The sequence below is a fragment of the Euprymna scolopes genome, chromosome 16 (genome assembly GCF_053919585.1).
Source record: "Euprymna scolopes isolate OS-2025 chromosome 16, ASM5391958v1, whole genome shotgun sequence".
In the NCBI taxonomy this organism is placed as follows: Eukaryota; Metazoa; Mollusca; class Cephalopoda; order Sepiida; family Sepiolidae; genus Euprymna; species Euprymna scolopes.
Window position 1 is genome coordinate 28,308,369 of NC_136497.1, and position 15,435 is coordinate 28,323,803.

General features: G+C 34.1%; 1 protein-coding gene across 1 annotated transcript in view; it reads right to left on the reverse strand.

The window, feature by feature from the left end:
- LOC145295906 (serine/threonine-protein kinase PLK1-like) overlaps positions 1-9,844 on the reverse strand; it is a 156,296-nt gene extending 146,452 nt beyond the window's left edge. The window contains exon 1 of the mRNA XM_080141674.1: positions 8,981-9,844. Coding sequence (XP_079997800.1) covers positions 8,981-9,208 — 228 coding nt within the window. The 5' untranslated portion in view covers positions 9,209-9,844. The remainder of the gene's footprint in view (positions 1-8,980) is intronic.
- Between the last annotated feature and the right edge of the window lie 5,591 nt (positions 9,845-15,435).

A 15,435-nucleotide genomic window follows, 5' to 3' on the forward strand; every position in this document is an offset into this window, starting at 1 on the left:
TACTATAAACCCAAAACTTTCATAATTGTAAGTGCTCCTGGTAATTAATATGCGCAATTGCTAAGGCGTGGTGGTTATAGACGTGAGCGAGGTGGCTCAGCATGTTAGGTTCGAACTCTGTCGAGTCTACTTGCATCACTTTTATAAATAGTCTTTGGGAAATTGTTGACTGAATATATTCTCTTTCCAGTTATGGATAAAATAGTAGCATAAACTAGATTCTCAAGCCTTCGCTGTGCAATAAGTAAAAACTCCAAAATGATACCAGTTTTTCTCTGCTTATCCATGAATTATTTCCAGTAGTTTAAACATTTTCCTTTTCCAGTTCAGAAATATATTTAAGGATTGTGAAACCCTGTAAATTCATCGTGCAAACATTCTTACAGGGGATACTCACTCTCTGGATACTGAAGAGGTTTTTTTTTAATCTGCTTAAAAGTAATTTAAATAAACTATGTAAAAGGTGTAGGTGTAAAAGTAATTTAAATAAACTATGTAAAAGGTGCAGGTCGGGATATAAAACAAACTATTCTAAACACAGTAAAGATTTATTTTCTACCGAACTGTATAGTTTTAAAGTTTTGAAACTGGTTTAAAAATTTTCTTTATTTCAGTGCAAGATATCCGATATTTTCTCGTCTGTTCACTGATCAATGAGTTCGCATAAATTGTACAAGTAGTGGCAATTATTCAGTTTATCTGGATGAAATAAAATAATTTCTACGATTGGAAAAACTGTTACCAAACGCGTTAAAATTTAAATTCAAATTTTCTACCGACCTGTATAATTTTAAAATGTGGAATTTGATTGTTAGATTTATCTGATTATGTTAACGTTACTTTGGCTTAACCGAACAAGAGTCGATTTTCTCTGAAAGTAGTCTCTAATTTCAGGCTTAAAAGATAGTAAAAAAAGAATAAAAAGATTTTCCCTACTACTTACTCTAAGTCCAGGGGTAGAGGCTTTCCAGTCGGACTTGGGGTAAGTGGTAAGATGTCATTTAAATTTTCTTTAAGGAATAAAATACGTACATCAGAGACGAGACGGATCAGCCATATTTGATTCTGACTGTATTTAAAATACGGATATCATATCAATACAAAAAATAATAAAAATATAAATAAAAGTGAGGTTGAACAGTTAAACGTATGACTCGAAATTTAAAAACACCATTTCTGAGTTCCAAATGATTACGCTTTCGGGATTTGGATAGGCGCTTTCTTTAAAAACCAATCTCGTAGGAAAGGGGACAGTTTTCAGCCTTCGAGCTGGAGTCAAAGTCGTTTGGTTTTTGTTGAGATGGGGTGGGGTACCTGCATCTTACTGCTAGTGAAGCTAGACATGGTGTTTTATATATTATAAATTTATATTATTAATGCATGAGGAATCATTTAGAGTTCAAATTCCAGTCTCGTTTTTAGATAAACACAACAGCAGGTCAAATACGGTGGCCATTTTTGTTTTAATTTAACTTATTCACACATTTCAAGCATAATTTTCTCAATTTTACATGGAAATTATTTCTCATTTAGTAATATATGGTAAAAACAAAAAACATAAAATCATTTAATGCGTAAAGTCAGTATGACTTTTTTCTTTTTTAGTGGGGATGATAATCCAGTTCATTCGAGGGAGCACTTTGAAATGGGCAAAAAATAACTAAATCATGGCGCGAGTTTATTGCGAGAAAAACATTTGTGCAGGTAGTCTTTTTTTGTTTGTTTTTGTAAAATATTATATGCAAAATCTTTTCTGGTTAAAATCAATTGAAAAATACACATTTTGTATTGAGAAATAGACAATTTAAATATATAAACATTAGGTATAAAGTTATCCAATATGGCCCAAAATAATACAACCATTTTGGCTAACTTTATACCTAATGTTTACATATTTAAAGTGTGCATTTTTCAATAGATTTTAATTCGAAAAGATTCCTCATAATATTGAAAAAACAAAATAATAATAATGCATACATAGGTCAAGGGTGCAAGTTCAATTATAGAAACGTTGATTTAATTTGAATAAAATGAAAAAATATGCATCGTACGATTGAAAGCCGAATCACAACATAATATTAGGAAAATAAAAAAAATATTTTACTTTGTTGAAATTTTGCAACATAATAAACAAAGTCTCTGACAGCATAGACACAACAGCACTCTCCCTCGACACTAGCGTACAAGTACATGTATTTGGTGACTTCAATGTTCACCACAAAAACTGGCTTGGATTCTCTGCTCACACAGATGCAGCGGGCAGCACAACACATAGCTTTGCTATATCTCACTCCCTATCACAAATGGTTACGTTTTCAACAGCAAGAACAACAAGCATCACTTCTAGATCTGTTTCTGACTACAGTTCCCGAGGATTGTATTACAAATGCTGACAGCCCACTCGGGAACGCTGACCATGCAGTGATAATGGTCGAAATCGCCCTAAACTCTAGACCCAAAACTGAAGAGCCAGTGCTCAAAACAACGAGATATTATAAAAAGACTGACTGGGAAGCCATCAGAGATCTTTTTCTTTTTTTTTTACACAGTGATCACCACTTATCAAGGCCCGGAAGCTACTCAGGGATAAGGGTTATTGCAAGTACATTACGTTAGTGTGGAGATTTGATGAAGTGTTTACTTAAGGGGGCGGTTCATTAGGAATTTGTTAACGTTGGACTTGAAGATATCCAAGTTGTAGTCCGGTGAGAAGCAGGCAGACAGAACAGAGTTCCACAGGCGTACAGTTCTAAGAAAGAAGCTTTGTTCATGGAATCCACGTTTTGATTTAGGCACAGATATAGATCAGAGACGCCCCATGGGGAAATATTTTTTCTCTTCCTGCTGAACAGTGCGCAAATGAGACCACTGAATGGTTTAAAACAGCAATTGAAGCACATGTTCCCATGCGAAAATTTTATAGCAAGCCCCACTCTCCCCAATGGTTTATTTCTACTTGCGCAACTGCCATTGCTCAAAGGCAGCATGCATACCGCAGATTTAACTGACATAAGTCCAGTTCAAACAGACAGAAGTATATAGAAGCTAGAAGTAACGTTAAGAAGGAAATAGCGACAGCTAAGAGAGAATTTACTGAAACCACTAAAAAACGCATCGAAGCACAAAAATTAGGAACTCGTGACTTCTGGAAAATCTACAACAGTTTAGTAAATAATGGGCAATCAACAATTCCCCACTAACCAACAATCACAAGGTTGTTTGCTCAGCAACCGACAAGGCTAATATGCTTGCCAGTCAGTTTGCCTCAAACTCCACACTGAACCCTTCCAACCACCCCCTGCCTGACATTTCTTTGCAGACAGACGCCACGCTAGACCATCTAAAAATCACCCCTGCTCAGGTGCATGCTATCATAAAAACCTTGACACCTCAAAAGCATGTGGACCTGATCTCATCCCAGCTGTGCTATTAAAAAAGTGCTCAGCTGAAGTAGCTCCAGTTCTCTCCAAACTCTATAACAAATGCCTTAATGAATCATGCTTTCCGGGCTGTTGGAAAACTGCTTCTATGGTACCAGTATTCAAGAATTCTGGCGAAAGAACTGATCCATCAAATTATCGCCCCATTATCCTCCTCCCACTTTTCACCAAAATATTTGAGATCATAATTAACTCTGCTCTACTCCGTCACCTTATAGATGCTAAACTTCTGACTGACAAACAATATGGATTTAGACAAGCCCGTTCCACAGCAGACATCCTAACTGTAATCTCTAAACATATATACCATTCACTGGACAAAGCGGGGGAGGGCAGAGCGGTAGCTCTAGATATATCTAAGGCTTTTGACAGAGTATGGCATGATGGTCTTCTCAGGAAAATTAAATCATACGGTATCACTGGTAGAATACTCAACATAATTAAATCCTTCTTAGATAATAGAAAAATTCAGGTTGTCCTCGACGGTCGTACATCTAAACAATACGATATAAATGCAGAAGTGCCTCAGGGGTCTATCCTTGGACCTCTATTGTTCCTAATATTTATTAATGACCTCCCGACAAAACTGCCTCTGAGATGGGTATATATGCTGATGACACCACACTATAACAAGCACGACAGGAAAACAAATGAACACATAACTTAAAAAATGGCAAAAATACTAGAAGATGACCTCCGATCTGTAGTAGAATGGGGACAAAAATGCATGGTCACATTCAATGCTGCCAAGACTAAACTGGTTTCCTTCAATAATTACAAGAAACCTTCTCTGCCACCAATAGCAATGGCCAGTGACTCCCTATCTGAGAGTACATCTTTCAAACTGCTTGGAAACAAAAGAGTTGGAACAATTACATTGAAAACATTGCCAGGACCGCTGCGAAGAAGGTAAGTTCTCTCTACCATGCTAGAAAACTACTGACACCTGAAAGTATTCTGTACCTCTATAAGGCCACCATTCGCCCATGTATGGAGTATTGCTGTCACATTTGGGCTGGTGCATCTTCTGCTACTAGTCTCTCGCTCCTAGACAAGGTTCAAAAGAGAGTCGCCAATCTGATAGGCCCTGAACTGGCATCTAAGCTTCAGTCTCTGTCCCATCGATGAAACGTTGCATCCCTTTGCCTGTTCTACAAGTATTTTAATGGTGAATGCTCTGACGAACTGCAGACTCTTGTGCCCCCACGACGTAAATACCCCCGACAAACAGCTAAGTCCCACCCCTTCACAGTAGAGATCCCTAGATGCAAGAGAGCCTTTTACTCCAGTAGTTTCTTCCCCAGAACCGCTAGACTGGAATTCCATTCCAGGTCCCTGCTTCCCCAACTGTACTGACATGCAGAAGTTCAAGTGTAACGTGAACCGACATCTTGCTGCCCAAATCCGTACATAGTGCCCCAGTAATTGCTGCCCCTGATAATAGCCCCCTACACCAAAGTGGCAATGTGCCTTGTTTGGGGTGAAAATGTAATAAAAAAATAAAAAAATAAAAAAAATTTCGAAGCCAAACTCCATCCTCAGCATGTTGTTTTGTTTATTTTTTTCTTATTTTTGTCTTTTTTCTTGCCATATTGTAAAGTTGGAGAAAGAAAAGTCTGTTATTTGATTTGGCTTTCAAACGCACTTGATGCGTATTTTATTTTATTTTTTTCAGATTAAATCAACGTTTCTATAATGAAACTCACACCCTTGACGTTAATCTCGCGTTGCCAACGCACAGTTCCAACATTTCAAAATACAACCGCTGAGAGACAATGCGCGGATCTTTACAAACAGAATTTTATTTCTCCAACTTTACAACATGGCAAGAAAGAAGAAAAAAAACAAAATACGGAGGATGGAGTTTGGCTTCGAAATAAATTTAAATTATAAATTTCAAACAAGTAAAAAAAATTTTTTTCCCCTAATATTTTGTTGTGATTTGGCTTTCAAACGCATTTGATGCGTATTTTATTTTATATAATGCATACGTAGATTTTTTTTTTTCCTAGCAATAAACTCATATCGTGATTTTAGTGATTTTGTCTTAAAATGGTACAAAATTCGCCAAGAACGTGCCCGTCGGCATTCTCTTTTAGTGGCAGCCCAGGCGACCGGCAATAGACCAATCCCCGCCCCAGAAAGTGTACTACCTGGACAGATCGATCCCTAGAAACTATACCCTATTCATAGAAAACGGTCTGATCACCACTACGCGAGCTACCATGAAGAAATAGTTTTTTTTTTTTTTACGACGTATCACTCGCGGTTAGGACATTTTAACGTTCATATATTCTGTATACGATTTGGTTTGCTTCTTAATTTATTTTGAAAGAATCAGTATATTTTGTAAACAAAAAGTTTGTAGATGAGGTACCGACAACCACTCGGGGCCAGAATGGACCTGGGAATACTCGTAATTAAGGGAGGAAGGATATAAGATCAAAGTGTAATATCTGTTCAGTCCTCGGGCAAAGGAGGGGGGCAATTTTCTCATTTCTGTCCCATCCAGAATGACCCTTTTGAAAGGGAGCAGAATATCCGTTACGTGAACTTCGTCACAAAATAGAGACGCCAGGCAGGCACATTTGCTTTTCACAATAATAAAATGGCCACATGTTGTTTTTAGTTTTTCATTAGAGAAAAAACTTTGAGGATTTCAAGTTTTTCCCCGAGATATGACCACAAAAAAGCAATTAAATATAAAAAACATTAATTTTTTTTAGCTATTTTTTGTAAACCAAGGGGAGTTTTATACACGATATCGAGTGTTTTTTCGCATCGACACGTAACGTTGATAAAAAGACGTGGATTTTTTTTTTTTTTTTTTTTTTACTATTAATTGGTAGTTTGTATTATTTGAATTGTTCTTGCGGGTTATTCATCCAAGATTAGAACAGTAGTCCGAATAATACAAATTCTCAATCCCCGTCTAAAAAATTCCAAAACAAAATATTAATTAGCTATATTGAAGTTTTCAGCTTTCTGCTACTGAAACAACGTTAGTTCTATTTTTTTTTTTTAAATAAGTTTGTTTGATTAATAATTAAATGCCTAAAACAATACAATTATATTATATCATTACGATATTATTAATTGAAAAAAAAAAATTAGAACTCATTTGGTTAAGATAGTTATTTTAAGTTTTTTTTTTTTTTTTAACTAAGAAAAAAAAACAGAAAAAAACGAATTTTAAGGAATCTAAAAAATATTTAAACATTAATATATTTGGAATTGTTCTTAAACTATAACCCCACCCGGGCATCGCCGGTTAAAGTTAGTAAGTAATATAGAAAAAATAAAAAATAAAAAAATAAATAAATAAAAAAATAAGGAAAAGTTAGTTAGCAATACATTGTCGAGTAGTTTTAAATTCACGGCCATATTTTCTTTTTATCGCATTTTGGTGACAGGAAAATATTTAGTTAAAAACTAACTTTATTTATCCGGTGTTGTCTGGGTGGAGGAGGGAGGGCCTAGAAAAAAAACATTTTTTTTAAGTTATAAATTCTATTTACTTGCTCCCGACGAGAACAGAATCAGAAAAAAAGGTTGTTTTAATTTGTGGAAAATCCAGCTCCCCTACGAAAAAAGGGAAACTCTAGGTTGAGAAAAAAAAAAAAAAAAAAAAAAAAAAAAATTCTCGGTCTAGAAGGATCCCTCCTTCACTGACTAAAGACAAAACAAATATTCATGTTTACATTTTTTTTTTTTTAAATAGGATTAAAACAATTCGTTTTATTATTTTTTTTCTTTCAATATTCGATAAATAGTGCGTATTTATCAGAGTTACGTTTTGACGAGAAACACACAGGACAAAGTTGAAGTGTAGCAAAATTGCAAGACCACCGACTCCCTCTCCACCAAAACTATTCTGGTTTCATGCTTAAGGCAAATGAGGAATTTGTTAAAACCTTTTATGGTTGTATTTTTTATTTGTTTAAATAAAATCTTGTCTGAGAGTTTTCCTGCAAACTAAGATTAGCAAAAACAAAGGAAGAACCTTTGCTTGGAACTGGGCCAAAATTTGGATCACCCATCAAAACAAACAAAAAAGGGACACTTTGTAAACAATTATAAAGTTTACTAACAACTAATATACACACACACACATTCGTTAAAATTTACCTGGCTGAATAATAATCGGAAGTAACTTTATTATTATTATTTTTTTTTTAGTATTTCCAAAGAAATTTAATAATTAAGTGTTTTCGGTACTTATGCAGTTATGTTACCGTGCTATTTTTTAAACTAGTATTTTTTTAAAAGTTAAATTCAAGTTTTACGATATCTTTTTTTTTTTATCAAATTGCTAGGTGAAAGTACAGAATAATTACAAAATACCCTCCTCTTATGTTAAGAATGGCTTTCGTTATTTAACGTTATTATAACAAGTGTAAACGTACCGAATTTTGTTATAAATTAAAATACTGATGTTTAGATAAACTAGGAATTAGCTATCAACAAAGGAGAAAAAATAAATAATGTTACAAAAAGTTATTTTTCTACCTACTTGGATAACTTATTTGGTACTCAGTGATCCATCCGACGGCGGCGGATCACTGATCCGTGCTGAAATAATAACGTTATTATTTAAAAAGCCATTCTTAACATGGGGAGGGCCAGGGGAGGGTGTTTTGTACCTATTCTGTACTTTAACCTTACAATTGAATAATAATAATAAAAAAAAAACGGTAAAACTATACAAACACCGTGACAGCGAATTAACCCTACCCCTAACCCTAACCCCTAACCCTAATCCTAACGCTGTCACGGTGTTTGTATAATAATACCAAAAAAACAACATAAAACTTTAATTAAACGTGGAAATACGATTTAAAAAATAGCGCGGATCAGTAAGTGCATTATCACCACTTATTTTAAAGCCTTGTTACAAGTCTCAAAATAATGAAAATACTGGTAGAAACACATTCAATAAATATCACCAACCATGTGAACATGTAATGGTTTACCAGTATTTTATTTTTAATTTTTGAATGATTATCGAGGGTTCAGATGACTGTAACGAAGCCGCCTTATTTTCGTTCTAACTGAAACTTGACACTACTTTTGTTTCAAACTTATTAAACGTGTTAAAATAAGTTGGTACTAGTGCAGAGAGTGATCCGGACGTAAATAATAACGTTATTATTTTAAAAGCCATTCTTAACATGGGGAGGGGAGGTTGTTTTGTACATATTCTATACTTCAACCTTACAATTGAATAAAAAAAAATATCATAAAACTTTAATTAAACTTGGAAATACGATTAAAAAAAATAGCGAGGATCTGCAGTGCAGTGCACACTAGCACCAATAAGTTAAATCACTAAAACATATCCAGATAGGTAGAAGAGTAACTTATCTTGCCGTTGGTAACATTTATTTGTTATGTATTTATTTTTTCATCCCTTTTTTGTTTTGTTTGCTAATGTTAAAAAGTGACGATTAAAATGCTCAGCTTTGATCTAAATATAGCAGAACATAAAAGTGAAAAGAAAATAAAATGTTTAAAAGTTGGGTTTTTTTAAATTTATTTACCTTGCCCAATATTTTTCCGCGAACGTATGTTGTGTTGGTTGTCGAATCATAAATCACACACGAAGAGGAATCTGTGCTCGGTGGCGAACAAGTCGAGGACGACGACGAAGAAGAGTTGTCATTAGTTTTCGATCGTCCGTTTTCAACTTTATTGTTCGATTTGCCTTTCAATTCCTTCACATGGGCAGTAACGGCCTTCGTGGCCCTGGCTAAAACCCCCAACGACATCGGGAGTTCGGCTCTGCTGTTGTCGGGTCCGTGTGTCGTTGTGGTGATATATCCGAACAGAACGTGCACTGTTGTGTACTTGTTTCTGGATGAGACGCGCACGCACTCGCCACTTTTCTGACAAGTGCGACTGCGACCAACAAAGATCTCCCGGTCACGTGAACCACTAAACAACGAGACGAAAGAAAAAAAAGAAAGAAAAGAAACCACTGCGTGACAGTCAGCTCTAACATTTAACAGTGACACAAAAATAAATAAAATAAAACATCATGTAAAAGTAAAGTACAAAGTATATTGCATATACATGGCAGTATATTTCGTTTTTAACAAAGAATAACTGTTGGACTTTTTAACTCAACTTTTTAACTTATACTAAAATGGGAAACTCGGCGTGTTTTTGTTTTTCTTTTTTCAAAATTTTCTTTTCGTTACTTTCACGTCACGACAATCGATCGGCCTTACACCTTTGGATTCATATCAGGAAAATATGATTCTGTTCTGTTTTAGTAAATAATTATCACAGCAATTATCTCCTCCTTTGGCAAATTGAGGGGTTAATCTTACCGTTTTACGTTAGCCTAAGGCGCCCTTACCAGGGAATACCGACTTGTTTGATCTATGCAACTTTTCCAAAGTGTCCTTACATACTACTAACATAGAATTTCATCTCATTTCATTGGGGTGGGGTCTGAATCCCCCCCCCCTCGCCATTAAACCGATCTTGTATCTAACCTTGTTGTATTGGGATCAGCTAAATGAACATAGCGTGAATCGAATTGTTTTAAAGATTTTTTTGTTGTTGTGAAATAAATCTGCGTTTTTTATTTTATTATTATTATTTTTATTACAAAATTTAAAAAGGCTTTGATTTTGTTACTTTAAACTTTTATGTAAACAAGAAGCGTTATTTGAAATCTTGGTACTTGTGCGGTTTTACGGACCGCGGTGACGCTAGAAAACCATTCTTAATGCGGGGAGAAGGACTTCGTCAACTATTCTGTATTTTCACGTCAGAATTTGATAATAAAAAGATACCGAAATCTTCTACAGGAGCCCATAGAATCATTTTTAATTTTCCTGTTAAAATAAAGAGAATCGACTTCTGAGCTTTTTTTTTTTGTACTCTGTTTGTATTGAGTTTTCAATTTGTCAACAACTTTAAACACTTTTTGTTGTTGTTGTTGTTGTTGTTGTTGCTGCTTTAATACCTTTGATTTCTTGCAGAAATACAAACTCTGGTCTGAACCAGTCAAACAACTTTAATTTAATCAAATTCAAAAACAACCACGTTTTTAAAAACAACAACAACAACAACAACAACAACAACAACGCACCTTTAAAAACGTTACGCTTTTATTAATTTGAGATTCGATTATTATTTTTTTTTTCGTGTTAAATAAACGTAAAAACAATGCTTTAACAGTGAACAAATGAACAACTACCAGGTCAAGTTTAGTTTCTCAAGAAATATAAATTAAATAAATATATTTTTACGTATTTATGCGTCTTGCTGTCAGTGGGTGTTGTCGTTTGAAACTGTTTTGTTAACCGCGTGTGTGCGTAGAGTCACGATTGTTCATACTATATATATATATATATATATATATATATATATATATATATATATATATGTGTGTGTGTGTGTGTGTGTGTGTGTGTGTGTGTGTGCACTGCAGGAGCTGCTAAAAACAGCTTATCCTGCCTTGACAGAGTACAAAATAGACTTCGTGGCTTAGTGGAGATGCATGCACTTTTCTCTTCCCTGCAACCTCTCTCCCACAGAAGAGACGTTGCGAGCCTGTTTTTGTTTTATCATTATTTCCATGGCAAGTGCTCGTCTGAGCTCCAATCTCTGGTTCCCCCTCACCAATCTTTCACGAAAAACACCCGTCTAGCTGAAACCACTGTCAAAAAATTTCCCCATTCTTTATCTGTGCCTAAATCAAAACGTAGATTCCATGAACAAAGCTTCTTTCTTAGAAGTGCACGGTGCACGGACTGCACGGTGAAACTCTCTTCCGTTTGCCTGTTTCCCGCCTGACTACAACTTGGATGTCTTCAAGTTCAACATAAACAAATTCCGGATACCCCCCCCTTAAGTAAGACACTTTATCAAATCTCCATTACTAACGATTACTACGATATTATCCCATTGATTACTGTACACGCAATAACCCTTATTCTCGAGTAGCTTCCGGGCCTTGATAAGTGGTGACTACCATGTATATATATATATTAGTGTTGCGACAATTAATCGGGATTTGGAAAAATCGAAACTTTTTCAGGTATTAGAATCTGTATAAACTTGTACCTATTTTCCGATGCCTAAAACGATTCCTTTATACATTTTTTTTTATTTGATTTTGTTTAAAACAAATTTTTCTACTGCTGGCAGTAGTAATAAAATAAATATTTATTGATTTTAAACTACCAGCAAAGCTAAAATCTATAAATCACCACCACACGAGTGTTTTTACATGTAAGAAAATATATGCACATTTAATATGTGTTTTTACGGTAATCCGGAAAAAATAAGGATTTTATTCGTATTATTTGGGATTCATTGGACTACTGTTCTCATTGTGAGCGTGATTTTCACAACGTTTCGGTGAATGTAATCTCCGACCTTCTTCAGGTGTATTTTGTCGAACTCGGGAATGTTTCTGTCGAACTCGGGAATTTGGACGGAATTTCGAGCGAAACCCTTTTACTTCACGGGGTAGCATGCTCTTTTTATGTCTGGAATAAATGCGGTATTATGATAATTGATGATTCTAGTGACGAGTAGGATAGACATCTTCTAGTCATGGTGACAACAACACCTATTTTCGCCGCACTTTTGGATGGCTTGTGCTTAATTTGTTTAGAATGTAATTAAAAAATATCTTCTGCAAATAAATAATTCAAAGTACAGTATAATTTTAAGGGGACGGCATATTTTGTCACATTAAAAAAAAAACTTGTACTTTAACTTTTCCCTCGTGAGGAGAAAAGTAAATGGGAACAACAGAAAGTGCGATCACTTTGGTTTAAATATTTATTCCGTTAGTGTCAGCGTTTTTGTTATATCGACCTGTTTCTTTTTGTTTTTTTTTTGTTTTTTTTTCTTCTTAATGCAGACGCGACTTTTTTTGTCGTCAAGTTTCAACGGATGTGTGAGCCGCGTATACAATTAATCTCCCAAAAACTAATTTGAAAAGAAAATAAAGATCGATCGTGAAGACTTACATACATGCCGCATTTAACTCGAGAACGAGAATGCGAACAGGGATTATTTATTTTTATTTTATTTATTTTTAAAATTATTCTTATCAGTTTTGTTTTTTTCAAGCTAAGGATGAACATCCTATCAGAAGCCAGGCATTCATACGCTATTCCATATATTCCAACCGAGGGATCTTTTAAATACTCTAACCGCCCCTTTGAATGCACTTGTTTGAATCTATATTGCACTTGGTTCACAGAATGTATTTGACAAATAGGTTTTGAAATTCTCTTTCATGATTTCAGTTGTTCTTATAATTACTGGAATGATGGAGATCTTCCTAAGATTCCAGTTTCTTTTCATGTCGTACATAAGACTTTGGTATTTCGTTACCTTTTCCATTTCATCTCTGCTTAATCCAGCATCATTGAGGACACTAACTTCTAACGTTAAGTATTTCAACGCACATGTAAACAAATAATATGATTAACTAGCTGTTTTTACTCGGCATTGTCCAGGTGAAAACAAAAAATAATCAAGTCTAATCATATCTGATAAACAACTTTTGGTATTTTTTTAGATTAGGTCCACCTCCACAATTTTCTTTTAAATTATGACTTGCATATGTTTTCGACTATGCTGAATACGGAAATCGCATTGAAATTTTGCAGAAATAAGTAGTTATCGAGATATAAACAGTTGTATTATGCATTGTATTCTTTGGCGGCCATCTTTGTTACGCGCGTAGATTTGTTTATGGCGCGTGCGCGTGAAAGAGTACAATGCATAATACAACTTTTTATATCTCGATAACTACATATTTCTGCAAAATTTCAATGCGATTTCCGTATTCAGCATAGTCGAAAACCTATATCAGTCGTCATTGAGAAGAACATTGTGGAGGTGGACCTAAAAATTTACCTTTTTTTTTAATACACTACTCCGGCCATAGTTTAAAATATTGATTTCTCGGTCTGATTTTAATGACAGGTGCCCGAAAAAATGGCATCTCCATGTTCGGCGATAAACTGTAGAAGTACTAAAAGTATCGTTAACTTCGTGACCTTTGAAACTCGAAAATAATTTATGGTATTTTTCTAGATTTGGTCCACCTCCACAATTTTCTTAAAATGACACCTTTTAGGGTTTTCGACTATGCTGAATACGAAAATCGCATTGAAATTTTGCAGAAATGATTAGTTATCGAGATATAAAAAGTTGTATTATACATTGTATTCTTTGGCGGCCATCTTTTTTACGCGCGTGCAGTGTCAGTCATAGATGAGTAGATTTGTTTATGGTGCGCGCTCTCGCGTAAAAAAGATGGCCGCCAAAAAATACAATACACAATACAACTTTTTATATCTCGATAAATACTTATTTCTGCAAATTTTCAATGTGCTTTTCGTATTCAGCATAGTTTAAAACCTGTAAAAGTCGTCATTTACAAGAAAATTGTGGAGGTGGACCTAATCTGAAAATTTACCGAATTTTTTTTTTTATTTAATAGAAATTTTTAGAAAATTCGTTTCAGCTTTTCTTTTAGTTTGAATTTATTAAATATTCGATTAATAGTAAGTTACGCATCGACGAGAAACACAGACAGTTTTATTGCCACTTATGTAGAATAGTGATGTTTTAAACCAAGACATTTCATTTTCGGTTGAAAACATTACTCACGTTTCATGTCGAAGTTAGTATAAATTCCAAAAATTACGAAAAAATGACCAGTAGAAAAATAACGTTTTCACTTGAAATGCATTAGTCTAAGTCATTACTTTTCTGCACAAGCACCATGAATTGTTCATCTATTTTATTTTATTTCTTATAAAGAGAAGGGGGGGGGTCTCCAGGGAAGCCTAAGCTTTCATCGGCCATACTTCGTGGGGAGTGGGGGGGGGTACTCTTTAAAACAAACGCTACTTGTGTGTTGTTTAAAATCTATTTTCACGCCGGTCGTTACGTCGCATAAGCGAAGTATTGTTTTCCTAAATTATCGTGACGCTGTCATGTTCGATCTCTGCTATTGTTTTCACGTGTAGTCAGTATTATTAACACATCATAGATTATTCCAGCTATTAATGGTTTAATTACAATGATACTTTGTAAAGCGCTAGATATTTTTTGAGAATAATTTATACTAGCATGACTCGTGGAATGTAGTGTCGTTGTGTGAAGATAAATAAATAAATATATGAATAATAAATAATTCATTTTTTTTTCTTTTTTATTTATTGTATATATTTTTTAATATATATTTATTCATTTATCTACCTGAATTTTAACTGTGGGCGGTACTAAATTTCAAAGGTCCTTTCGGGTAATAACCCATCGTCAGTGGAGAAATGAATCCTCTCTCTAGGATTTAAATTGCAAAAAATTTTGCAATTGACATTTGGAATTAAATACTACCCACAGTGAAAATTCAGGTAGATAAATGAATAAATATATATTAAAAAATATATATAATAAATAATAAAATAAAAATATTGAATTATTTATTATTCATATATTTATCTTCACACAACGACTGTACATTCCGGCATTGTTCTAGCCTTCTAAAATACCATATATATATATATATATATATATATATATATATATATATATATATATATATATATATATATATAAACTAATAACACGCACAAAATATGAGTTTATAAACACTTTTTATGAAAATAGTGTCCATCGTATTTTAAATATAGAACTCACCCAAAATGAGATAAATTTATACGTATTAATACTCAGAAAGTAATATTGTGCTACATAGTTCAATACAAATAATAAAATTACATTGTAAGAGACAATCTTTAATTTACTCCTTCAGTCCAGCACCTCTTGGCAGAGTGTTCTTCTCTTTTTGCCCTGTTTCTTTGGAATGCTTCCCTTTTATGTAAAGTTTTGTGGATTTCTTTCCTCATTGAAAAACCGCTGCACGTCGAAATTACCACAGATTCCTTATTCACACCATTATAACAACGATAATATATTATTATAATGGTATTCGGAAACAAGTAAG